We start from the raw sequence: 27,200 nt of genomic DNA on the forward strand, positions 1-27,200 counted from the left end.
TTTACTATCATGATCACTATATTTGATGTTAGAATCGAATGACCTGTACAGAAAAGCATTAGACTTGCCCCTTCCGCAAGTTTAATACCTTGCCTTAACATTGCCTCCTGGCAATGACCCTTGATCCAATATTTAAGTCGAATTTTATTTTGTGAACAAATTTCACGATAATTGACCCAATACCGTCCATTTGCTTTCTTTGCGGAATAATATTGCCGTTCAACACACTCAAAAAGCAGTAACGACTACTACGTTAACGAAATATAAAAAGAAGTAACAGTTACTACAGGAACGATAATGTTTACTGTCATTAGAAAAACGTAATGTGCGTAAACAGAATCGATTCCTATAACAGCTATTACGTGTACACTATTTTAAGAATAATTAATATATCACATATCAACAAATAACAAATAATGACTATGGTTTTATAATTTTACCCATAACAAACATAGAAACAGTGCTGTTTTAAGGGCAATTAAATCAACGCCTTATTTACAACATTTCAAAATGTTAAAATTTTCTATAATATATATGCTATTCCCAGATATGTTACCATATCATCACGATAATATATAAAAACGTACACACTGCTTTTTCACATCGTATTTCATATAAAAATTACTGTAATAATTAGTTACAAGGGGAAATGCAAAAATGTATGCAAAATTATGAACATATGTTAGGCAACAGATGCATTAGAATTTACTTTTGTCCACACCGTTTACACAGATTTCAAAGAAAACACAGCATTACATAATCCTACAAGGATAAAGTGTTCCAGAAACTGAAAAATTATTCTTGCATTTCCCACGATTATAAAGAAAATTATATATTTTCCTTGCACCAAGTCAACTTAGAAGACAGTCTTAAATGATAGGTTCACCTGTTAAGTACCATGTATACTAAAATGGAATGTGATATTTTGAGCACTAAAATATAGGATATGTCAATCGGAATATGTAGAGTAATAACGATATGTACAGGAGTTTGAATTCGAATGATTGATAAGTTTTAATTTTGAAAAAATTATTCAATGATTCCTTTTATCCAAAAATTTCGATAGCTATTGTAACATGTTCAAATATGTCTTCCGCTCTTTCTCGGGGGAATTACTTAAAAATTAAGCAGGATGTAAATCTCAAGGAATGGGTACAAATTGACTATCTAAAGCTACTTACTTTTCTCTTATTTTTGCTACAATAAAAAAGTTTCATGTTAATATACGTTAGATTTTTTCGAAATTCCGCCAAACCACATTTTTAACGATATAAATGTTTCACAAACTGCGAAACAGATTATTTAATACTAACATGGAGTTATCTTATCGAAGGCAGTATTAAAATTGATGATTTAGTCATACAATTCCTATATTAAGTGGATATACAGAATTTTCCGATTTATAGTACAACCGTTCACATAAATAAAAAATAAATTAAGCAAATTTGTTTTTAAGTATCCAAAAAAGCGTATCATAGGGAATTATAACTTCTCAAAATTGCCAATCCTATGCTTGATATGATTTTTTCAAGTTTTAAAAAATTGAGTAGTTCACAAAATGTCCATATTCTTATAAATATGAATAATAATATGAATTATATAAATTCATATTAAAATTTACATAATATGAGGTTGTAAAAATTCCTGTTATATTTTCATTTATTTCAATAATTTTACTATTCTATTCTCAATATTGAAGAAAAAGGGCAATTTCTGTTTGCCCTGCAATTTGGATATCACTGATAATGTTCCCATCCCAATTTTTATAAAGATGTATTCAGTTTTAAATTTATGTATAAAATTTGGATACATTAAAATTCTTAGTATATTTTCATTTACTTAAATTTTGTTACTTTTCGTTTTGTTTGCACTTGTTTTAAAAATAAAGCACATCTCAAAATGTCCCTTGCCAATTTTTAAAAAGATGCACTCACTTTGAAATTTATATACCTATAAAATTTTATGATCGCCGGTATATTTTAATTTATTTTAATAATTTAATAACATTTTGTTTATTTAATATTTACATAATTAATATAAAAAGGAGGCAAATTTCAAATTGAACTAGTATTAAAAATTGGACACCAAATTTTTGGAATGATTGATGAATGATGAATTTAAAATTTATGTACAAAATTTTAAAACGTAAAAATTCTCAGTATATTTTTATTTATTTCAATAATTTAACTACTTGTTTATTTAACGTTTTGTACTAAAACTTGAGCAAAACTCGAAATATCCGCATCCCATTTTTTATGAAAATTCAATCATTTTAAATTTATGTACAACATTATGAAAATGTACCAATTCCTGGTATAATTTCATTTATTTCAATAATTTAGTTACGTTTTGCTATATTTTTCAAAACCTCATTCCAATTTTTAGAAAAATTCAATCAATTTAAAATTTATATATACATAAAATTTTAAAATGTCAAAAATCAATGTCTATTTTTATATACATATTTCAATAATCTAACTACTCCTTCTTTTGTTTATTTTTTTTTCACTAAAAATTGATCACCTGAAAATATCCTCAACTTAATTTTTATGAAATTTCATTCGATTTTAAATTTATATACAAAATATGAAAATATACCAATTCCTGGTATATTTTCATTTATTTCAATAATTTAATTACTTCTTGTTTTATTAAATCATCCCAATTTTTAGAAAGATGCAATCAATTTAAAATTTACATAAAAAGTTTTAAAATACCGTCTATTTTTATATATTTCAATAATTTAACTACTCTACTCCTTCAGTTTATTTAAAGTTTTGTACTAAATATTGAGGTCTTCAAAATATCCCCAACTTAATTTTTATGAAAATTCATTCGTCATCCTAATTTTTAGAAAGATGCAATCAATTTAAAATTTATGTACAAAATTTTAAAATGTAAAAATTCCCTGTCTATTTTTATATATTTAAATAATTTAATTACTCCTTCTGTTTATTTAATGTTTTGTACTAAATATTGAGGTCCTCAAAATATCCCCAACTTAATTTTTATGAAAATTCATTCGCTTTTAAATTTATAAACAAAATATGAAAATATACCAATTCCTGATATATTTTCATTTATTTCACTAATTTAATTACTTCTTGTTTTATTTATCATCCTAATTTTTAGAAAGATATAATCAATTTAAAATTTATTTACAAAATTTTAAAATGTAAAAATTCCCTGTCTATTTTTATATATTTCAATAATTTAACTACTCCTGTTTATTTAATGTTTTGAGGTCCTCAAAATATCTCCAACTTAATTCTTATGAATATCATTCGTTTTTAAATTTATCTACAAAATTTGAAGATATACCAAATCCTGGTATATTTTCATTTATTTCAATAATTTAACTATTCCTTTTGTTTATTTAATTTTTCTTCAAATGATATCAAAGAAAGTAATTATTATTTTTATAAAGATGCATTCAAATTTAAATTTAAACGTAAAAATTGAAAATGGAACAATTTCTATTTTATATTTTCATTTCATCAAGAAATTAATAACTTTTTGTTTTATTTAATTCTTTCTTGAAAAATTAATTTCTAATACTCGAAAAAAGGCAAATTCCAGAAGTTTTGGTTCCCAAAAAAATCAGTCATTTTCAATTTCCAGAAAGTTACAGTTTCAAATTTGAGCGTCCTAACAATACTTGAACTTTATTTGTTTTTTACTTACTGTGTTAACGATTTTTGCACCCATAAATCGAAACGCCCTGTAGATAGATAATATGATTTTCATCAGTAAAAAAAAATTATTCTCTTGAAGATATTCCATAAACACCCTATGAAACACATAAAATTTATCTTAATGTGGTTTGCCAATTCCCTAATATTCCCTAAGTCAAGCGACGGGCCACCCGATTTTATGAAAATTTCACATTTAATTGCAATTTTACACAAACTTTCTTACAAAATTTTGTACACTGTTAAAAAAAAACAATTAGAACAAAGTTCGTCGAGTCCACTTAACTAAAACAGGAATACGTCGTTATTAAAAAAATCACAGTTTGCTGGAATCGTAATTTTCCAACGACCACTTCTGTCTCTGTGAGTCACTGTCGCACTGTTCCATCAACACTTTATTTTTCGATTCGTTTATCGCTAAGCACTTGTCACTGCTGCCGTGCCGCAGGAGCTTCAGCTCCGAGTCGTAGTCCCAATATTGGTTGCCCTTGCTGCCGTGGCAGGGGTAGAGGATCACCTCTTGGCCGCTGTAATCCAGGCAAGCCTCGTCCCTGCGGATCTCGCCAGCCTTGCTGTACATCCAGAACTGGAAAAATGGAAAATAAATGAATGAGTATTCCGGAAAGTTTAAAATTTTAATTTTATTATACCAAAAAGCCTTAGTTTGTAGTTAGTTGTATGAAACAGTTGATGTTAAAACCAGTAATGAAAAAGTACAGGAAAAAAACATAGTTATTAACAAAGAGTTATGCAAATTCTAATTTTCTATTTATTTATGCGATTGTTGCCAAGATTATTGGAATTATCTAAAAGAGGAACAATAAAAGACCAATATTTTTAAGTGCTTAACAATTTTGTGATAAAAATTTCCTGTTTTAATTAAATGAAAACGATAACTAAAAGTAAATGTTCTCATTCTGTAATATGTCCCATTTAATTTAACTTACCAACATATTACAAAATAGTTAAATAAACCCTTGCGTCAAATGGACCAGTCTCAGGTTATTTTAGTCGAGGAAATAAAGCACTGAAAATGGCCTTACCTCCGAAATCTGTGCAGTAAGATGGATCGTGATGCAGTTTGTTGCATCAATGAGAAATGAAAATTGTATTGGTGCATAAGAAAAATGCATTTTTAAAATTGCATCTCGAAGAGTTAAAGGATGAAAAATTTATAACTGGGAAAATATTGACGGAAATGAGTTCAATTTTCGTACTCGGGGGTTTTTGGGGTCGCTGAACACGAATATCATGACGGCAACGGTCTCCGAGGTACCTGGTGTCCAGAACTGCCGATTTCCACGTCGTCTCCTGGAGTTTTGTGGAAATTCGTTATAAACTTAGCCGAAACTCGTTACCTCGGGGTTTTTGAGGTCGCTCAACACGAATATCACGACGGTAACGGTCCTCGAGGTACCTAGTACCCAGGATGGCTGGTTTCTGTGACAACTATTTCATTTTTAGTTATTTTTTATTATAAAAATACATTTATTAATGCAATTTTCATTTCTCATTGATCACTTTCTAGACGCTCTAACGAATCGAATGCAAAAAACCGCATATCACGATCCATCTTACTGCACAGATTTCGGAGGTTCAGTGTTTCATTTTCTCGACTATTTTATGTAACTAAAATATCTCTGAAAAAAATGCAGACAAAAACACATCACTTAATATCGCGCAACTTAAAAAGATCGTCAAAGTTTCGAAAATCCACTGTTTTCGTCTTCCGAACATTTTTTTTACTTTCCTTTTAAAAGCTTTGACAGTTTAAATTTGTTTGCTTTTGTCTGTTTCCATAGCTAGAGAGATCATACGATATTTATTCTACAGGGTGTTTCAATTTTCAATTCAGCTCACGACGATATATGACTTTTTAAATTTTGGTTTGAATGTGACAATAAAATCATCACTTAAAGAAATAAGACAAAATATCCTACTGATAGAATGTTATTTCTTTAGATGTTCAAATTGGTTTCCCTCCGCTTCCATACGATAATAAAATCTTTGATCCACTTCCCAACGAACATTTCGGGCGTTATCTGACGACATTCTTCAACAATTTCTCGATAAAAATTTTTTTGTTTTGATTTTTCGTTTATCTGTCAATACAAAAAACTTCAAACTCTATCAGTTCTACTTTAATACCTGTTTTACTTTAAACGAGACAATATTGTCTCATCTTGTTTTGTCGAGACAATATTCCGTAAAATTACCACATCACATAGACGATTGAATTCCATTTCGTGAAAATGGTTTACAATTGCTGAAAAAGTGGAAATAATGTTTTTTTCTATAAGAATAATGACTGCACGGCAAGCAGCACAGTTTTTTAATGATAGTCATCCTGATAAAAACACTTGGCATCGGTATGTCCTGGATTTAGTACATACATTTTTGGAAACTGGATCGGTTGCAAACAGAAAGCATCAATGTGAACAGGTCGTAGGTATGTAATGAGAGTAATCGGGTAGTCGCCTTGGCTCACATCGCAATGGAACGAAATTTGAGTCTCAGGAAACTTGCAAGTACTTCAAGAATAGCTGTACCTACTTGCCACCGAATCTTAATTCATAAGTATCACCCATACAAAATTAATTTGGTAAAAGAAATTAATGAAGACGATCCTGATCGTCACTTGCAGATCTGCAGAAATGCATGAGTGATCGTGCTCGAAGGAATCAAATTTTTTTGTACTCAATCTGTTTTTCCGATGAATGTACGTTCCAACTGGATGGTCGAGTAAACCGCCATAATGAAAATCCACGCATTTTTCATGAAACTCATACTCAGCATCCGAGGAAATTGAATGTTTGGGCGGGCATACTGGGAGACCACCCCATAGGACCTTTCTTTCTACCGGGAAATCTGGATGGAAACATGTATCTACTGGAAACGAACTCGATGATTGTGGAAGTATTGGAAAATGACAATGCTTTGCCAGAAGAGGATGTGTGGTTTCAGCAGGATGGTGCTCCACCACATTATGCTGTAGCTGTGCGTGATTTTCTTAATCAGAACTTTCCAAATTACTGGATAGGACGCAGAGGTTTAATTGAGTGGCCTCCCAGATCGCCAGATCTAATGCCCTTAGACTTTTTTCTAGAGGGATACTTAAAATCGAATACTCACTTGAGGAGTTTCGTCGGCGAATTGTTCGTCATCGAAAGAGGAGCAAAGATTTTTTTTTATTGTATGAAAGGGAAGGAAACCAATTTGAACGTTTAATAAAATAACATTCTTTCATGCCATCACATCGTAATCGATGTGTCTCAGTTTTTTTTGTTTCATTCAACAAAATAATCGCTGTCTTTTTTAATTTTCTTTTAAGGTATTAATTATATCTTCCTTTTCCAATATTTTTGCCGATTTATGCTACTAAAACCAAAAGCCAAAAAAAAAAGTTCAGAAGACGATAATAGTGAATTTTCAAAACGTTAAAGACCTTTTCAAGTTTAAAGTGATGTGTTTTTGTATTTTGTCTTTGTCTGCTTTTCTTTCAGTGTGTGATTTTTTGGTCAGGCAAAACTATTTTCATAAAAATAACCCTTGACTGATTCATTTGGCACAATTTTAATAATTTTTTAAATTTTTGGGGTGACAAAATACCCAAAAAATAAAGAAAAAAAAAAACGAAAACTAGACCCCAAATAAATAACTTCAAACAATATCTTATTAAAATATTTATCATTTACTTGTTGGTCTCTTTCAGTTCATCAAAAGCGCTTCTCCCCCAAGTACGAATAAAACAAAAAAGGGAACAAAATAAAATAGTTTCCCGCTTCCGCTTTGCCTTAAAGGAAATAGAATGCCCACTTTTAAATGAATATAGCTTTTGTCTAAAACTCGAAGTGAACCTGAAAAGAGCAACTCCAAAGTTTTGCAGAAATGCCTAGGTACGTCAGGCTGCAGAAAGTGCAACGATTTACGGCCACACAATAAGAGAATAATACAGCAGCGCTACGGGAACAGCGCTACACGAGTTAAACAAGACGTTATCATTAAGGGCACCAAAAGACTTCGCTAGAAACTAGAAACACGTATATTCTCGGGTTAATAATGACTTTTCGTGCCTCAGTGAGTAATTCGCTTTGCGGATTCGCTGACACGTATCTTCCCAATCTAGTTTTTAAAGTATAAAGTGGGAAAACAATGTAGAACGTTTTTGTTCAGTCTCAATATGGCAAAAATTTAATTGGCGTGTTATTTCTTTTCTGGTGTTAATTTAAAGTCACCATATGTTTTTTGATATTACTGTGATCGAACATTAAAAACTAGACATTCTATCGTTTCTTACATGATTTATTAAATATTAACTAATATTTGGTATGGTTTAGGTAATCAATTGTGAAAACATATTAATTTAATATTACAACCACTGTTATTTTAAATTCACAATATTTTATTCTGCGTTACTGTGGACGAAGCGCCGAACACTAAAACCGTTGTTCTGTTGCAGTATGCCTTTGAAGGCCCGGAAGAACTAACTGTCCTCGCACCTGATTAAAACAGGAATTGCCGAAAACTGCACTGATTCATTTGGGTACATACTTGCTTAGCCTCCGACTTTATCGGTTTGGGGAAGGTTGTACATAAAGTGTCTTTATGTGGTGTAAGTGTATACTCTTATAAAGCTATTTATTTCAGTGTTCAATGACGATATAGTGAAATTTTCTGTTTTAATGAAATTGCCAGTCTTTGGTAGATTATGAAAAAGCATGTATACGAATCAAGAAAGAGTTGATATGGTTAAAGCCTAATTTTTGTCAGGAGCAAAGAAAACGATATCAGATAGATTACGCCGACTTATAAGTACTGAATAGGAAAGTGTTTGTCAGATTGGTACAACATTTAAGAGGCTATGAGATCTTTGAACTAGAAATTTTGAACGGCGTGGAAGAGGATACTGATACTAGTACTCCAAAATTTGTTACAAAATCGTAAGTGTTATTTGCTTTTTAATAACTTTTTCTTTAAAAATAAGATTTGACAACAATGTACAACCCAGTTTTCAATTGTACATGCTCTGCGACTAAAGCGCGCCGTAGTTTGAAGTTCCACTAGCTTGTCCAGCGGCGTGGAAAAAAGGATAAAATAAAATTACACAACGGAATTTCAAAAATAAACTACTGATATATAAAGGTCAAAGGAAGCCTTTGTAAAAATATGACCTCCACACAAAGTTACACCCTATTTTTCGAAACAAGTACGATAGGATACATCATTTTTACGATATCTTAAAAGTCTCAAAAGTATCTTGTTCATTTTAAGAGGTGAAATGTCGAAAAACTTTTAAGATACTGTAAAACGTATATCAATCCCCCTCCTTTAAAAAGTAATATTTGCTTTACTTACAAATACTTTTATAAAAAAGTTTATATCGAATATCTCCTAAAAAAATTCACTTAATTATGCAAGGTATCTTTTCATATATATATTTTTTTCCAAAAGTGGATAATTAAAGGGACATACTACTTTAAACAAGGAAGGTAGATGCCACGAATTTACGATATCTTAAAACTCCTTTGAGATATCTTACTTTTTCATTACCAAACCTCGAAAGACTTTTAAGTAAAAAAATTGATTATTCAAATTTGTGCTGTCGGACATATTCACTTCCCTTGTGACTGTCACTGTATTTTTTTCCCTTTAAATGATCAACTAACCGAAATTGGCCTCTGAAAATTTCGTACAACTGACACCCTAGTGGATTTTTCTCGAATTAACTTTCGCTCCAGCGTAATTTCTCTCTTTCACTGAGAAACGAGCTCAACAAAGCTGTCTAGACCCCCTTAATGATTTTTCAAATTCAGCGAGATATTACCCTCATCAACGGGGTTTAGCCGGCCCAAGTATATGGGGACTAAAAAAGGAAATACACAGGAAAAACCTTTGACCGTTATTGTTTTAGTTTCTCCAGCGGCACTTTACTTCTGATTGTTTGAATCATGGACCCGACATCCAATATAGCGACTGGCGGGTGTTGTCGGGGGCATCTAGGACCTACGTGACGTCTCTGATTGTCCTTTCGTAGACGCCTTTTTAACCGTTTTCAGGGCATGAAGAGTTCGAGGCGGTCAGCGGCGGGTTGGCCAAATACACATTTTCAGTTTATACAGGGTGTATTTAAATGAAGGGGATTGTCCAAGGAGTTGCCGAGAAATGTCCACACGATTTTCTTTCTGTTGGTCGGTCACAAGCGAGAAACAAAGAGTGACCGCAAAAAAGCCATTTTTCCGCCTGTTTTTGAGACTTTGACAGAGTCGACAGGGAAAATCCTAAAAATATTCTAAAAATATCCAAATACTCGTCATGAAAAATGAAAATGAACATCACTTATACGTACAGGGTGATTCATTAACAATGGGAAAGTCGTAAGCTGAAAATACTACACGTGAAATGGTGACCATTGGCGCAAACATGCCTTATCCGAAAGTTAATAGTTTCGGAAATACATGGTGTTGAATGTTAAAATTTTAAATCGTTTTTTTGCGATTATTCTGAAAATGTGTAGGTTAGGAACTTGAAAATTTGTGAACTATATTATTTTAGGCGACGAATAAGATGCGTGTTGTAATTTCAGCATTGCTCATAGAGACCAATTTTAACGAAAATTTAGTTAATAACTTTTTACCTTGTATATTTAACATGAAACTTGATTCAAAACCTGAAAGAGCTATCATTTTCCCATTAATTAGGTACTCTTGTTTCATTTCGGTATCTCGATCCGTTTTCGAGAAAAATCGATTTAACTTACACTATGTTTTGATAATATGAAAAATTAAAAGCGAAACAAACCAAGTGTTTCTTCGTGTTATTACAACAATTAACAATAAAACAAATAAAATACGTAATTATGATTTAAAGTAATTGTTCGAAGAATCCAGCTTTGACACTGATACACTTTACACGTTTTCTGAAAGATCTGCGAGTTTGAAACAACATGATTGATATTTGAATGATGATTTAAATGATTACAAGGCCAATCCAGCGATTTGGAAAAACTGCATCTAAATATGCACGCACTGGCCAAGAAAAATGCGGTGGAGCTCCGGCGTGCATGAACCACATGCCTCTTCTTAAATAAAGTGGAACTTCTTCAAGCCGTGGAAGCATTTTTACTTGGCCACCCAGAAGTCCGGACTTCAATCCTCTTCATTTTTCTATTTGGAAGAATCTATTGGTTCGTGTGAAGAGTTGTGGCAAAGAATACAAATCGCTGCCAACGAAGTCAAACGCAATCCCAATATGTTGTTTCAAACTCGAAGATTTCTCAGAAAACGTTGTGTAAAGTGTGTAAATGTCAACGGTGGGTTCTTCGAACATTGACTCTAAATCTTTATTACGAATGTCATTTGTTTTATTGTTAATTGTTGTAATAACACGAAGAAACACTTGGTTTGTTTCGCTTTTAATTTCTCGTATCAACAAAACATAGTGTTCGTTAAATCGAATTTTCTTGAAAACGGATCGAGATACCGAAATGAAACATGAATAGACAATTAATGGAAAAATGATTGCTCTTTTAGGTTTTGAATCAAGTTTCATGTTAGACATACAGGGTAAAAAGTTATTAACTAAATTTTCGGTAAAATTGGTCGTAAGTGGCGCCCTCTACGAGCAATGCTGAAATTACAACACGCATCTTATTCGTCGCTCAAAAAAATATAGTTTCACAAATTTCCAAGTTCCTAACTTACATATTTTCAGAATAATCGCAAAAAAACGATTTAAAATTTTAATTTTCAACACCCTGTATTTCCGAAACTATTAACTTTCGGATAAGGCATGTTTGCGCCAATGGTCACCATTTCACGTGTAGTATCTTCAGTTTTCGATTTTCCCATTGTTAATGAATCACCCTGTATATGGTTAAACTTAGGGGTGGTTTTATCCTCATTTAGGGGTATTTTCCTTCGGATCTAGTGATTGTGGGTTATTAACGGTTCAATTATCACGTATAAAAGAAAAAGAAAAGAAAATGTAACTTTCAATATATTTTTTGCATTTTTAGGCGTTTAGGGGATGATTTCACCCCTTTAGGGATATTAAGGGTTGATTTTCAATCTGGACAAGACCGTATCAAATAGGAAATTAGATATTTTCACGTTCATATTATTTTGATAACAACATAGAAATATTTGGGGTTTTACAACTGTTGATGATTCTTAATTTGTTTACTTTTTTTGTCTTTTCAACCCCTAAATAAGGGTGATTTTCGAAAACTTTCGATAAACTGAAAGTGATGCTCATTTTTATTTTTCATGACAAGTTTTTGGATATTTTTAAAATATTTTTAGGATTTTTCCTGTCGCCTCTGTCAAAGTCTCAAAAACAGGCGGATTTTGCGGTCACTCTTTTGCTGCAACTCGATGCATATTCAATTTTTCAAATGTCAAAATTTTATGGCATGACCCAGTTGAGATGCTAACCTGCAATTCTCTGACAGTCAATCGGCGATTTCCACGTACTAGATCTTTGGCCTTCCTGATCGAGAATCATCTTCAATTGATTGACGACCACTTTTAAATCGCGAAAACCGTTAATTACCCAGAGATTCATCTCTGTAAGCTTGTTTCAAAGTTGAAACGTTTCCCCTCTATTAGAGCGTAATTCAAAAAGTTCGTTATTTTCTGAACAGACCTTGTATCTATTTAACTAAAAAAGGAAGGCTGGAAAAATTAATTTAAACGGATCGGAATTTTTAAATTTTTTTCTAGTAAAAACATTTTTAGCTGTAACTTTTCATGATGTTTCAGTAGATTTCAGACACTGGGCCTTAGGAATTCGAATCTGTTTTACAAGTGGGTTTTTCATAAAATTAATTAAAATCTCCCTTATAGAGTACACTATCAAAGTAAAAGTGCGAACTTTTCTCAATGCTATTTTTACTGAACTTCGAACTAATATGCTGGTAGGTAATATTTCAAATTTAAACCCTGAAGTGATTAGAGTCTCGACACCCCCATCTGGTTTCGTGATATATCTGGAAAGATGCTGATTCATTCTTTCGGATTCTACTAACGACCTGCATCGTCTACGACCGCAATTCCGCGATGTTAGTTTGGTAAACAAACGGTTCCGTTTGTCTTAAAATAGCGAGAACTCGATGAAATAGTGGTCTTTGTCATTTATTTGGGAGGAAAGCGCTTACAGATCTTTTTCGCCACATAGTTTGGACGATCAACTAACAATATATGAATTAGGGTGGGTCAAAAAAATCGACTATTTTTTTTACTTTATACTCTGAAAAATAGGTTGCTAGATACCTCTAGAAAATTCTCTCCAAATATGAGCTCTTAATTTTAATAGGAAGGTCCTCCGCTTTACAGTTTTCAATTTTTTCCTCAGTCTTAGAAAAAAAAAAATCATATCTCTCTATCAACTGCTTCATTAAAAATATCTTTCCCCATATACTTGTAGGAAATTGAACGCTCTACAAAAAAGGTCTCTTAAAATTTCTTCGTAAACCTCACCGTTTAAAAGATATTAAAGGTTGAAGTTTGACTATTTGAAGTCAAATTTCTTTTTTGCTTGTGAATTTTATAACTCGTTAACAAAAAATCATTATGAAATGCGCAATCCACAGTCTCGTAGGAAATTAACTGCTCTACAAAAATGGTCTCTTATGATCAGTCGATTAAATAAAGCGTTTAAAAGATATTCATCGTCAAACTTCAATGCACGCCAATTTTAACAGTTTTTGATTAATAATTCGGAAAATTTCAATTTAGTTTATGAGTTTCATGGAAATTTATACAAATTTGAGTTTCTATGAACAGAGAAATGTTTAAACTATTTTTCTAGATGTTTTTTAGTCGTAAGCATGTTTGGTTACATCGAAAAAAAATTATTTCTGACAGAGTCCATGATTCATTAAATCTTGAAAAATAACGTTTTTGTTAGAAATTTGTTATGAAAAGTATTAATCTTGAAAGAAAAAAAAAATTCAATTTGTTATTAAAAATGTTTTTATTTAATTATTAAGTGAGTTATAAAATTTGAAACATTTTGGTTTTGTGCTGATTTTTTTTTTGAAACTTTTTTGTAATTTTAACCATTGAGTATGATAGCGAAGAATTCTTTTGACTGCATTAGGGGCTTTACTAGTTGGAATCTGATTTTTTTCCATGTATATTTTGTGCAAAAAAGTTTTGAAATACGTTCTGAACACAGTTTTCAAAAAAAAAAAAATAATAACACGATCGGGATTTTAAATTATTAGAGATAAAATTATAAAAATATTATCAGAATAAGTTTCAAATAAATTTTTAGAACAAAGAACTTCTCTATAATGGTTACTTTTACGATAGAAACTCAAATTTGTATAAATTTCCCTGAAACTCATAAACTAAATTGAAATTTTCGTAATTATTAATCAAAAACTGTTAAAATTGGCGTGCATTGAAGTTTGACGATGAATATTTTTTAAACGCTTTATTTAATCGACTAATCATAAGAGACTATTTTTGTAGAGCAGTTAATTTCCTATGAAACTATGGATTGCGCATTTCATAATGATTTTTTGTCAACGAGTAAAATTCATAAGCAAAACAGAAATTTGTCTTAAAATAATCAAACTTCAACCTTTAATATCTTTTAAACGGCGAGGTTTACGAAAAAATTGTAAGAGACCTTTTTTTGTAGAGCGTTTAATTTCCTACAAATATGTGAGGAGAGATATTTTTAACGAACAGTTGATAGAGATATTAATTTTTTTTTTCTAATACTGAGGAAAAAATGGAAAACTGTAAAGCGGAGGACCTGCCTATTAAAATTAAGAGCTCATATTTGGTGATAATTTTCTAGAGGTGTCTAGCATCCTATTTTTCAGAGTATAAAGTAAAAAAAAATAGTCGATATTTTTGACCCACCCTAATATGAATATACAGGGTGTTAATGAACTTATGTCAAAAATTTAAAGGGGTGAAAAAGGAGAAAAAACTGAGTTAACTGATGTTACAAACTTGTATCGGAAGTTTAAGGCCATAGATAAAAAAGCTAATTAAAAATGTGTTTAAAACTGTTTTGGACCTGCTGAAATACATGTATTTTATCGCGGCGAGTACTTACAAAAAATTCCGTAACACTTTTTACGAGTTTGTAGGTTTCTTATGAAACCAGACTGTAGTCGAAAGTCAGTTTGTAATACATTGTTGTAGTGATTGCTGTGCTGTTTTTCGAGAGTCCATTTTATAGCCGTATTTCCAAGTTTTCTTTTGAAAATGGCACATGGCAATCGCGAATATTATGATATGCTCATAATTTATAGCGAAGCAAACGAGCTTGTCAAGTGTACCGTGCGAGAACATTTGTTGCTGTAGCGCAAAAGCCTTGGACACTGGTGCAGTACAACCGCGTCGAGGTCGCGAATGTGGCTCAGGGCGACCACTAAGAATATTAAATATCGAGAAGGCGATTTAGATTAGATCTCGTCGAAGAAGATCCGCATTGTAGCACCAGAAATATTGCACAGCAAGTGAATATTTCGCGTGCTGTTGTATGGCGCACATTACGAGAAGCTCAGTTGTACCCATTACATATTTAACGTGTTTAAGAGCATACTCCTGAGGGTTTCCACCATGCCGAGGTTTTTGCGAATGGTTGCTTCAGGAACATGAAGGAAATCATCAATTTACAGCGCAAATACTTGTTATAGATGTAGCATGGTCGAAATGGTATACCTAACGTCTACAGCACTAACCACTTGACTATCGAAAATCCACACGAAATATGTCGTGGTGCCATTCAGCAACAGTTTTCAGTGAACATGTGGGCCGGTATCGTTAATGATACTTTTTGACCTTTTGAATTGTCTAGTCGCATAGTTAGATGCCCCCGTGGTCCCTGGACCTCACTCCATTAGACTTCTTTTTGTAGGGATGTGTGAAAAGTATTGTGATTCTACGTAAGTTCGTGACATGGACCAACTGGGACATCGTATTGCGGAAGCTTGTAATACGATTCGAGAGGACGTGGCAATGTCGCAACGCGTGCGAGCGAATTGGATACGTCGCGCTGAGGCTTGTGAGCAAGCAAATCGTGGATACATCATACATTTATAAAAATCAGAAGTTCCCAAAAGGTGTCCCCACAAGTTTAATCAAGCAACTGATGGTCTAAATACTTCTGTATTCGAGAAAATTAATTAAGAAAATTAACAATAAAGGTAAGCCGACCCTGTGCATCTTGTGCACGTGGACGGCCAGAATGCTTGGGACTCGCTATATGCGTGAAGCACTTCTCTAATTGGCTGACGTTCCAGTGACTTTCACAATCAGGCAAATCTGATGGTAGGTCAGTAGGCAAGTATGTCTGTGTGCTCTTTAGTTATGTGTTGCAGTGTTACTTTGGAGCGTATAAAATGTTTTCTGATCAACTATTAGCAGATATGATGTTAATGTATGGAGAATGTCAGCGCAATTTAAATGGGATATGTCGTTTGAATGCGGTCCGTTACCATAACAGGCGACAACCTAACAGTAGAACAGTGCAAATGGCAGTTCAAAGGTTACGGGATACCGGGAATGTCCACCTGACATATGAATGTCGTGGACGGGAAAGACGGCGACATGTTTTCAAAGAAAACATCATATACCCCATTGAGAAAGATCTGAGCCGCAGTACTCGCGACATTGGTGGAGAAATGGGTGTATTTAACAGTACCGTGTTGCATGTACTACGGGTACTTTAAATAACAATGATTTTGCCTCGTGGAATTTTGCCAGTGGTTTCGACATCAAATAGCACAAGATCCGGATTGTAAAAGCAAGATGCTTTTTAAAACATTCACTATTGATGTGACACAAATCCTTACGTTGTACAGAGATCTCGGTTCCAGTAATGGTTTTCAGTGAATGTGTGGTGTGGTACTTTTTATGACAGAATTTTGACCGTCCTTTGGAAGCATGTTTATTAGCACATGGAAACAACTTTGAAAAATTTTTGTAGAGCATTGGTAAGTAATTTATTTATTCGTTTAATTGTTGTGTTACTTTTAAACGAGATTTCAATAAATTTCAACAATTTCGAATAAAAAATTTAAACTGTCAAAACCGCCATTAGCGCTATCGTAATACGGCGCGCGGCAGCTTCGATATCAAAGGTGTTTATCAAATTTGTTTAAACCTTCATGTGATTTTTTTTTTCAATTTAAAACATAATCTATTCATCACGTCCACAATTTTTATAAAAATATGAATTTCGTTGCCCGTTATACATATTTCTGTTATAATTTCGGCGCTTAAAATTATTTACCTTAAAGGGAATTGAACTGAATTCCAATATCTCTGCCACACTTCTGCAGATTGCACATTGCCGGAAATAATAAGTAATTAAAAATCATTGGATTAAAAATTGCAGTAAAGCTATTAATATTAATTCCACAGTCTCTTGAATCGCGAATTGAATTAGAGCCGAATCAGTTCCTAACAACTAATTAGGATAAAAATCGTTTCATATAAACTAAGGTATGCCATCAAAATCTAATCTCTTTCGTCGTTTATTTAAATTTAGCGAAAAGGCGTCGTTTGCATAAGGTAATTGGATAGCGTTGTATTCGGGCCTTCGTATAAGAAAATTAGGTTAAATTTAATTTTGTGTTTCTTACGCGGCGGGCCTTTGTATCTGGGCTAATTAAAAATACCATTTTATTCCCCGGAACACGATAATGAAAATTTTAGGATATCGGCATGAAATCGCCCTGAACTGAGATTTTTATTTCCTTTGCATTTCGCAGAGTGAAAATAAAGTATACAAGCAAAGAGTACTCCAAAAAATAGGAAAAAGTATAATATATAATAAGAAAACTTTACTATTTTATTTTTAATGATTTATTAATATTTTCGAAAAGTAATATCATTTAAATTTCAACAAATACTCTTTCTTTATAATTGTTACGATATCAATTGGAACCTGTGAATATTAAGGGGACCGTCTGCACTTCTCTTGAAATTTCTTCATATGCTTTAGCCATAATGTGTCTCCTAATTTATACTCGAATAGCCATTGGGCGAGTCCGGTATTGGTAGCCAGTCCGCCTGATGTAGAATGGACGGTGGCGCGCTGGTCGTCAAAGCAAACCTGTATTGGTCCACTAGGTCGTAAATAATTGTTTGCATGATATTCTATTATTAGTTTGATATCAAACACTGTTCACTTGGCTTTGTCAGTGCCGTAGAGAGCAGTGCTTGGCGTGGTATATTTATTGTTGGTATAATACGGATTATTAATTATTAGTGAATATTAATATTTGTTCATATCGTAACCAGTAAAGGGTAATAGTTATTAAAATAAATACCATCATGTAATTATCTAGTAATTTAGCATGGCTTTCTGAAGATCCTTTGAAACGGAAGATAACGAAATAACCTGGGAAAATCCCCAAATAGTCGGGCCGCCTTTTGTCCAAAGCGTCGAATCAAACTCAGAGTTTAAAAATAAAGATTTACACGTACCAAGAAGCGATTATCCTGATTATAATTAAAGATCATTAGATACTTTACGACATGTTTTATTACAATGCGGTTTTAAACATAAAAAACTTGACAATCGTATGGTAATTATGGAATCACGACGTACAGTTACACTTCGGGAAGATTATTTACAAAAAATTCGAGAATATCGTCAACTAAATAGGAATATAGCTCGGAATATAGTATATCTAAACGAGACAGGACAAAATTTTTCTGGACGCCTATGGATTCCGTAGAGTTTATGAGTTAAATGTTTTTATGCGGTTCCAACTGATATCGTAACGACTATACCGTGTGTTCTTATAAAAATGTATGTTGTTTTTATGATAAAACAATAATTTTATTTATGTTTTAATAAATTCCTTAATCTTAAAAACGTGTATATAGATTTTTATTGTTTGCTTGGGTTAAGATGAACAAAGGGTTAATAAAAGATGAAGAAATTAGAGCCCAAAATGGGATATCTGAGAGACTACTAAATGAATTTTTAAGAAGGTGTAGAGCTTGCATTGACATATGAGGAAAACTGTTTAAACACCTCCTTTAAGCGTATTTTTCATAAAGTAAAAATGTTAAACCGCTCAATATGGTTTATTATAAAAATATAAACATTTTTATGATACTGAATCCAATCCCTCGACTTGGATGCGACTGCTCAGGCTGCTGTTGTACTTTTTCTGACTATGATGAAGTTGCAACAGAGCTGGTAGGCGATAAAGTGGATTCCGGATGTCGAGTCTAAAGATAACGAAGAGTTCTGGTGCTTCCGCAAGTCGCGCTACCCTATACTTTTACGAGAGTCTAGCCCTTGACAAAGGTCCTCCAACAGAAACAAGCGGTCAACCACAGACCCCGCTATCTCCTTCACAGGCCTTCCGCGCCGCTGTCGGAACACTCCACGAGATAATCCTGGTCGGTGTCAGGCATCCTCCGCCCCCACCTGTCGCAATCATTTATCAAGTCATCCCAGATTTGATACATCGTTCACAGTGGCGCGGAATCACAGGGATGCGGGGCTAATTAAATCACGAATTAGTTTTATGAATTTGTGCAAATCGAATCGAATTTTTGTCCGTAAGTAATTAGTTAAGTCATTACCATAAGTTTTATTTGAACGATATTTAATTGAATAAATATATATATTTTTAATTTCAATACTCTATCTTGAAAACGAGGCCCACAAAAAACTTCATAAACTTTTTAAGAGAGTATGATACCCATTTTAATCCGTTGAAGACGATGCTCCAATACGTCTTATGTTTATCAAGTATTACGCGTACTTAATAAATCTTTTGGAGACAAATTTTATGATAAAACAACGAATGAATATTTTATGTCACGGAAATCCAAAAATTAATTAAATCCAGACTTGCTTTTTTAGTTCTTTCATTTCAAATCTAGACGCATTATTAATGTATTCTTTTCCTGCCGGTAATTTAAAATGGAAATGGGATAAAGGCACTCATTGGGACTATCAAAACAACCCACTCCTGTTCGGCCATTGTTGTTTTAAATTAATAAACCGATTTCGTTAAACCCGCATTTATATTTTTGCCCCGCGTTTAGATATATCACTGTTCAATTGTGGTAGAGGTCGAGCTGTACCGCTCAACTTTATATAAATTCGAATTAATCCCGGAATATTCAAACGTATAATCGGGATGGAAATATCAGTTCGACAAAACGAAATGTTTCGCTCAATTCGATTTCCGCATAGCGCTCGATTTTAGCACGTCTTTTTTTGTTGTAGTCGTAACATTCGATTCAATAACCAATGTTATAAGTATTTTTATTCTAATGATCTGTTGCTGTCAGTTTCCCAACTGGGTAAAGTATATTCACAGACACAAGAGACATCATCGCCAGCATTGTAAAGAAGCATTCGTCTGCGTTTATATAATTTGGCTGTTGTGTGACTTGCTGTCGAAACCCACTACAAAATTCCACACGCAGCTAAAAATCAATTGCGGTCAAAGTCCACACACGTTGCATATCATAAGGCTGCATCAACTGCTCCCATAACACACGCTACACAGTAGAAAAACCTATTTCACGTGTAATATTGCAGTTACTGCGGCTCAGGTTTTCTTCGACAACGTCTTTCTCTATTTAAGAAATGTTCCTGTCTCTCTTGTCCAAGAATTTCATATGATGGGTTCATTCTATCAATGTACCGCAGTTTTTGAACAGTGTTTTGCTGGGATTCGGTTGTTGTCTTCGAGGGTAACGATTTGCATACAAACCATAGTCATATATAAATCATATTTACACTTTTCGTATATTAATACCATAACCGCGTATAGACAAGCAATATACATCAGCGCGTGTACCGTGCAAATATCCTCACTGAACTTGATCAGTTGATTAGTGGGGCGATGCAGAGATGACCTAAGTTTCGCGTAATAATTCTGAATTAATTTTAGTCCATAGATTGCTTAATAAAAATTATTTATTTTCACGCCCTCTGTTATCTCTTTGAGGGAACACACTTAATTCCGGAAAATCCTAACGGATTCCTAATTGTATTGCCATAAAGTTACCAAGGCACAGTTATTTGAAAATCGTTGCATGACCTTTCATACCCTAGGCTTACATTTAATGCAAACAGACATCAACAAACAATTCCATCGAGTTACAGCCACACAAGTACACAATCGATTTCTTTGGGGACTGTCAAATTGGGGTGGAAATTGGACTGACTAATGGTCCGACCGAAGTCATTACCGGTAATTGATTTCTGAAATATTAAAGGCAGAGAACAAATTCAATTTACGCGCGGGCATATAAATTGGCTGATATCCCAATTTCTTTATTAACAGATCCTTCCCAACGCTGAACAATTCACAAAACTGTAGCCAATTTTTGTCTAGATGTGAAGGATATGAATTAAAGTGCGCGTGTACCCTGAATCTGTATATTAGAGTCTAGAATCATTTGATATGGATATACAGGGTAATCCATTAATGTGGCAAAGCGCATTAGCTCTTGTATTATTAGAGGTACAAAAATAAATTCGTATAATTCAAATATATTTAAGGGATTCAAATATATTTAAGGAGTGTCATAAGCATGTGCTAGAAAAAGATAAATTTGCCAACCTTCTAAGCCTTTCGCTAACATATGCTTATAAGACACAATATTTTGGATGTATCTTCTTTATTATTGCCAAATATCACTGTAATCTTAACAGTTTTATTCAAATGAACAAAAAAGTCATTTCAACAGGCACTAATTCACAAGCATAAGCTTGGGGGCTGTTTGTTTTGTAATTTTAATCCAAAGGCCTTTTCTAGTTCATCGCGAATCTAAAATCATTTAGGCCAGGAAATATAGAGTTGGACGCGACTTTTTGTTTCGGCAAGCTGAATTTATCGCTATAGATGCTAAATATTATGTACAATAACATATTAGTTGCCACAGCCATAAAAATGGGGGGAAGATTGTTTACAGGGTGGTTAATTGTATAATTTTTACGTATATTCACGTTTTTCGCTTATAACTTTTTGCAAAGCGCATTAGCTCTTGTATTATTAGAGGTACAAAAATAAATTCGTATAATTCAAATATATTTAAGGGATTCAAATATATTTAAGGAGTGTCATAAGCATGTGCTAGAAAAAGATAAATTTGCCAACCTTCTAAGCCTTTCGCTAACATATGCTTATAAGACACAATATTTTGGATGTATCTTCTTTATTATTGCCAAATATCACTGTAATCTTAACAGTTTTATTCAAATGAACAAAAAAGTCATTTCAACAGGCACTAATTCACAAGCATAAGCTTGGGGGCTGTTTGTTTTGTAATTTTAATCCAAAGGCCTTTTCTAGTTCATCGCGAATCTAAAATCATTTAGGCCAGGAAATATAGAGTTGGACGCGACTTTTTGTTTCGGCAAGCTGAATTTATCGCTATAGATGCTAAATATTATGTACAATAACATATTAGTTGCCACAGCCATAAAAATGGGGGGAAGATTGTTTACAGGGTGGTTAATTGTATAATTTTTACGTATATTCACGTTTTTCGCTTATAACTTTTTCCGTTCATTTCCACGAGAAAAAATAAAGTACTTTTTTTTCGTCTTCAAAAGACCTACAAAACTAGCTCTCGAGCGTCAAAAAATATTGATTAGATCAAAAGTTATAAACAGAAGAAGTTTATTTATGACTTTTCAATTAAACATTTATTAACTGCGTTAATATTACCAGAACATTTTGGCATCGCATCCTCTCATTCCTTATCACTGTCTAATAACTCACGAAATCTGGAATCGGTAAGTTGAATAGTTTACAAGTTATGGCCTTATAAATAAATTAACTAATTATTAGTCTGGACGAGGCTCTTCCACAATCGCACTGATTTTTTTCATGGTATATTTCACATTTTTAATTTCAAATTTGCAACCTGGAAATATACGACGCACGAGCGTGATATAGTTATATATTATAACATATTCGGAAAGCTTATGAAAAGAGCTTTAATTTAAGTTAAAAAAAAATGGTGAATATTCGTTGAAAAGCAACGGAGTTACAGACTGTCAAATATATTATTTTCAAGCGAATTTCACTTATTTAACGACAGGATAATGAATATTATGGCGACCCAGTGACTTTTGACAATATTTCTTATGCACTTAACACACTTCCACAAATAAAATATTTTTATCTGGGAAAATACTCTGGTTGCCGATTATGACAGTTTTTTTTTGCCGCTACCAACCTAATTTGTTTAACAATAGGCCGTCAACTTTGACAGTCTGTAACTCCGTTGTTTTTCAACGAATCTTGACGATTTATTTTTAACTTAAAGCTCTTTTCAAAAGCTTTCCGGATATGTAATAGTATACAGGGTGATTAAAAAAACCGCTGACAGACTTCTAGGGTAAGTAATACATGAAAAATTAAGACGAAAAGTCTTAATAAACATAGGGTCGCAAATGCCTCCTTAACGAGATACAGGGCGTCAAAGTTTCCGTAAAATTAAAGCGTAAAAATGACAAAAAGAAGCTTATAATCTAGTTTACTAAACTCACTTGTACACATTGACATTAGTGACAGGCGATGTTTAATTTTATTTTGAATAGCACAAGCCTACTATGCGAAACTAAAATGAATGAAAATAAAATTGGATTTACAAATTTTCTACAAAGGTTTCTCTTAAAAATGGTTGCTTTAATCCAAATTTTGCAAGAGACCAATTCGATAGACAATTGAACACTTGACAAAATTAGCAGTGGCGTAGAAAATATTTTTAAAAAAGGGTCACGTTGACCCCGTCTCTACGACAGTGCTGCTCATAAAATTTTGAGCTGTACATCAAACATTGGTCTTAAGGTGCTAACTACGCATAGCAAATTTGAAATAGAAATGTTCAGGCATTTTGGAATTATTGCAGACAATGTTTAATTTTACAGAAACTTTGACGTCCTGTATCTCGTTAAGGAGGCATTTGCGACCCTATGTTTATTAAAACATTTCGTCTTAATTTTTTATGTATTATCTACCCTAGAAGTCTGTCAGCGGTTTCTTGAATCACCCTGTATAACTATATCACGCTCGTGGGTCGTATATTTCATTTTACAACAAAGGCAAAAATAAAAAAAATCCAGGTTGCAAATTTGAAATTTAAAAAAAATTATAGATTTCAACGTATTATTATGAAATCTACCTTGAAAAAAATCAGTGCGGTTGTGGAAGGTCCTCGGGATCGTCCAGACTAATAATTAGTTAATTTGTTTATAAGGCCATAAGTTGTAAACTATTTAACTTACTGATTCCAGATTTCGTGTGAGTTTTTAGACAATGAGAGGATGCGATGCCAAAACGTTCTGGTAATAATAACACCGTTTATAAATGTTTAATTCAAAAGTCATAAATAAACTTCTTCTGTTTATAACTTTTGATCTAATCAATATTTTTTTACACTCGAGGGCTAGTTTTGTAGGTCTTTTTGAAGACGAAAAAAAATACTTTACTGTTTTCTCGTGGAAATGAACGGAAAAAAGTTATAAGCGAAAAACGTGAATTAACGTAAAAATTATACAATTAACCACCCTGTAAACAATCTTCCCCCCATTTTTATGACTGTGGAAACTAATATGTTATTGTACATAATATTTAGCATCTATAGTTATAAATTCAGCGTGCCGAAGCAAAAAGTCGCGAAATGGTAATTTCCCAGCTTATTTTCCTGGACTATATTTTTCAAGGCACAGATTGTTTAAGATTTGGACATGAGATTTATTTAAAAATCTTGAAGGTAGTGCAAAGTAGTTTGATGAAACTTGGGCTAATAATATTGGCCCAACTAAAAGTAAAAATTGACGAAATACAGGGTGTCCCACCACGAACTCCATCGACGGATATCTGGGAAACCGCTAGAAGGATTTTTTTTGAAATTGTGGTGGTGTGATACGGGCCGTGGAACCACACCAAAATATTTTCAAGGTCATGTACTTTCGGTTACACCGGAAGTCGATACCAACTTTATTATTTTAAAATAAAAACCTACGATAGTTGTCATGTTACTTACCCGTCACGGCAAACCTAAAATGTGCGAAACAAACCATTTTAGGAAAAGGGAAATGTTTATTCGTAAATAAAATGAAAACGGCTAGTTTTAGGTATAGGAAAACTTTAACAAAGTTACACTCAATTTAAGTGCAGAATACGAATACGTTAGAAAAAATGGGGGTTTCCATTTAAAAATTTGGAGTTTTCCATATTTTCTGAATTTCATATTCTATCTTTTTTTTGAGCACCTTGTATAAAAACTTGAAAATTTTCATGTCAAATCCGATAAATTAGATCTTCCTCTACAAAATGTCCAATTCGCACAAAAAAATAAACCTGTGTTTCCGGGAAAACTAAATTTTGCTGACAGTCTGCATCTGTCAATTTTTGCCTAAAAATCAAAATATCTCGGAAACGATCAATCCTAAGTATGGAGTGTGCTCCATATATTCAACTTAAAAATAAATGCTCTTTCCAAAAATGTAATAATATACAGGGGATTCCATTTAAAATAAGAAATTTGGTATAACCGGAAGGACGATGACCTTCAAAATATTTTAACTTGGTAGGCCTCACGGTCCGTATCACACCACCACAATTTCAAAAAAATCCTTCAAGCGGTTTCCCAGATATCCATCGATGGAGTTCGTGGTTGAACATCCTGTATATTATTGGTTTGGAAAAAATAAATAGTTGCTCTTTTAAAAAATATTTACCTTCAAAAATATCAACACTATCCTCAAAATCTAATCTAATTGACTTTTAATTGTTATCTTTGAAAATATGACACAAATTTAGAAAACACCCTTTAAAGATTCACACAAAAAATGCCCCAAACAAAATAACGTAATGTTTACACGATCAGTCAGAAATACACAAATGAAAATCAAAGCCTCTGAGTTTTTAAGTTTGTTAATCAAATATGAGGATATTAATAAATAATTTCTTATCATAATGGTTAGATTTTATGTTTATATGTACAGTGTTAATGACAATACGAATAATATGCCCAGTTAGGAATTTTAAAGGAAAAATAGAACGTAATTACAACAGGGAGCTTGTCGTAATTGATTAGAAAAAAAGCATGCCCTGAAGGATACAAGAAGAGTCGTATTCACAAAAGGGAATATTTTAGATGAATGTAATGGAAAACTTCCATCGTGTTAGAAATAATGACAAAAAAAAGAATCCTTGGATAGGAATTTTCCACTTTAAGCTGGTCAAAGAGGGCTGTTTTGGAATTACCAGTCGAATTCAACTTTGACAATTATTTATTATTGAATTGGTTCATGAGTAAATAAAAATTTATATAAAATAAAATGCTGAAGTTTATTTTTAATATTAAATGATTATTTCATGACGATGGCTTTTTAATCAATTTATAAATTTAATGCTTCATATTAACTTTGTGTTTCTAAATCTCGTCCTGCTTCAATTTTTGTTTACATATTGTTTTTTAGATAAAGAAGTCTACTTAAAAAAATTGTGTCTCAAGATTTTTCCGCGACAATAATGGGGTTTCAGAAAAACTTCTATAGAACAAAAAGTTCTTGAAATTCATCAGAGAAAACGCTCAATTTTTTTCCGAATTTTTGGAATGATTTTTGGATTTTTCGAAAAACGGCCAAAAAGTAAAAACGTCTCAAAAAATTGTGTGCGTGTTATTTGTATAATTTTAACAACTTTTTGTTCTATAAAATTTATTCGGAAACCTCACCATTTCCAACAAAAAAAATTCCTAAAGATTTTGAGGTTTTTTCCTTTCAGCCGATATTTTGGTCGCTAAGGCCTCAAAAAAAGATTGATTTTTTGGATGCATGCATCTTGAAGTTTAGGGTTGTATGACAAGACATTTTCACTTCACTTATAAATCCTTATCTGATTTAGATGCGGAAATTCAGTTTGAAAAAAAAATAAGTGAAAAATTTAGACTTTTTTGGAAAAACCCCATATAGTGATTTCCAGCTGCATTTTTCGAAGAATCTGATCGCAGATTCTGAAAATTCAGATGATTACCATTACATGGTAATTTTTAAATTTTTTTACCATCTTTTTCCATTGCAGCCTTTGAAAAATGAAAAAAAATAGGTCCTTTCAGGCATTAACGGGTTAAAAAAATTAGTCAAAGATCACCCTTTAAAGTTTGTACAAGTACTTAATAAACACCCTGTATTTGAATAAATTTAAAATAATTCTAAAAATGTTCGTTTCTCAAAAAAAACTTGTAAGAATTTTTTGTTGCAGATGTACAGGCTGGTCCATTTTCTCGAGCTCAATTTTCACGGCAAACACGACTGTCAAATCAGAAATTTGCTATATTCATTTGTTTCTGAGTTACAGGGCGTTTCCCGTTATTGTCACATTTTTAACATGTCTGTATCTCAGGAAATAGTAGCTGACCATGGCCTAAAAAAATAGAGATTTTTCTCGCTTTTTAGCAATATATCACATGTTATCGTTGTTTTTACAAACACAGGAGATACGGAGTGTTTTATATATAAGTTATATATTTTTTCTCT

General features: G+C 32.6%; 1 protein-coding gene across 1 annotated transcript in view; it reads right to left on the reverse strand.

Moving 5' to 3' along the window:
* Positions 1-3,499: 3,499 nt before the first annotated feature.
* LOC108915806 (putative polypeptide N-acetylgalactosaminyltransferase 9) overlaps positions 3,500-27,200 on the reverse strand; it is a 125,800-nt gene continuing 102,099 nt past the window's right edge. The window contains 1 exon segment of the mRNA XM_023455811.1: positions 3,500-4,278. Within this exon segment, the coding sequence (XP_023311579.1) occupies positions 4,009-4,278 (270 nt within the window). The 3' untranslated portion in view covers positions 3,500-4,008.

This window comes from Anoplophora glabripennis, unplaced genomic scaffold (assembly GCF_000390285.2).
Source record: "Anoplophora glabripennis isolate ALB-LARVAE unplaced genomic scaffold, Agla_2.0 scaffold950, whole genome shotgun sequence".
Classification (NCBI taxonomy): domain Eukaryota; kingdom Metazoa; phylum Arthropoda; class Insecta; order Coleoptera; family Cerambycidae; genus Anoplophora; species Anoplophora glabripennis.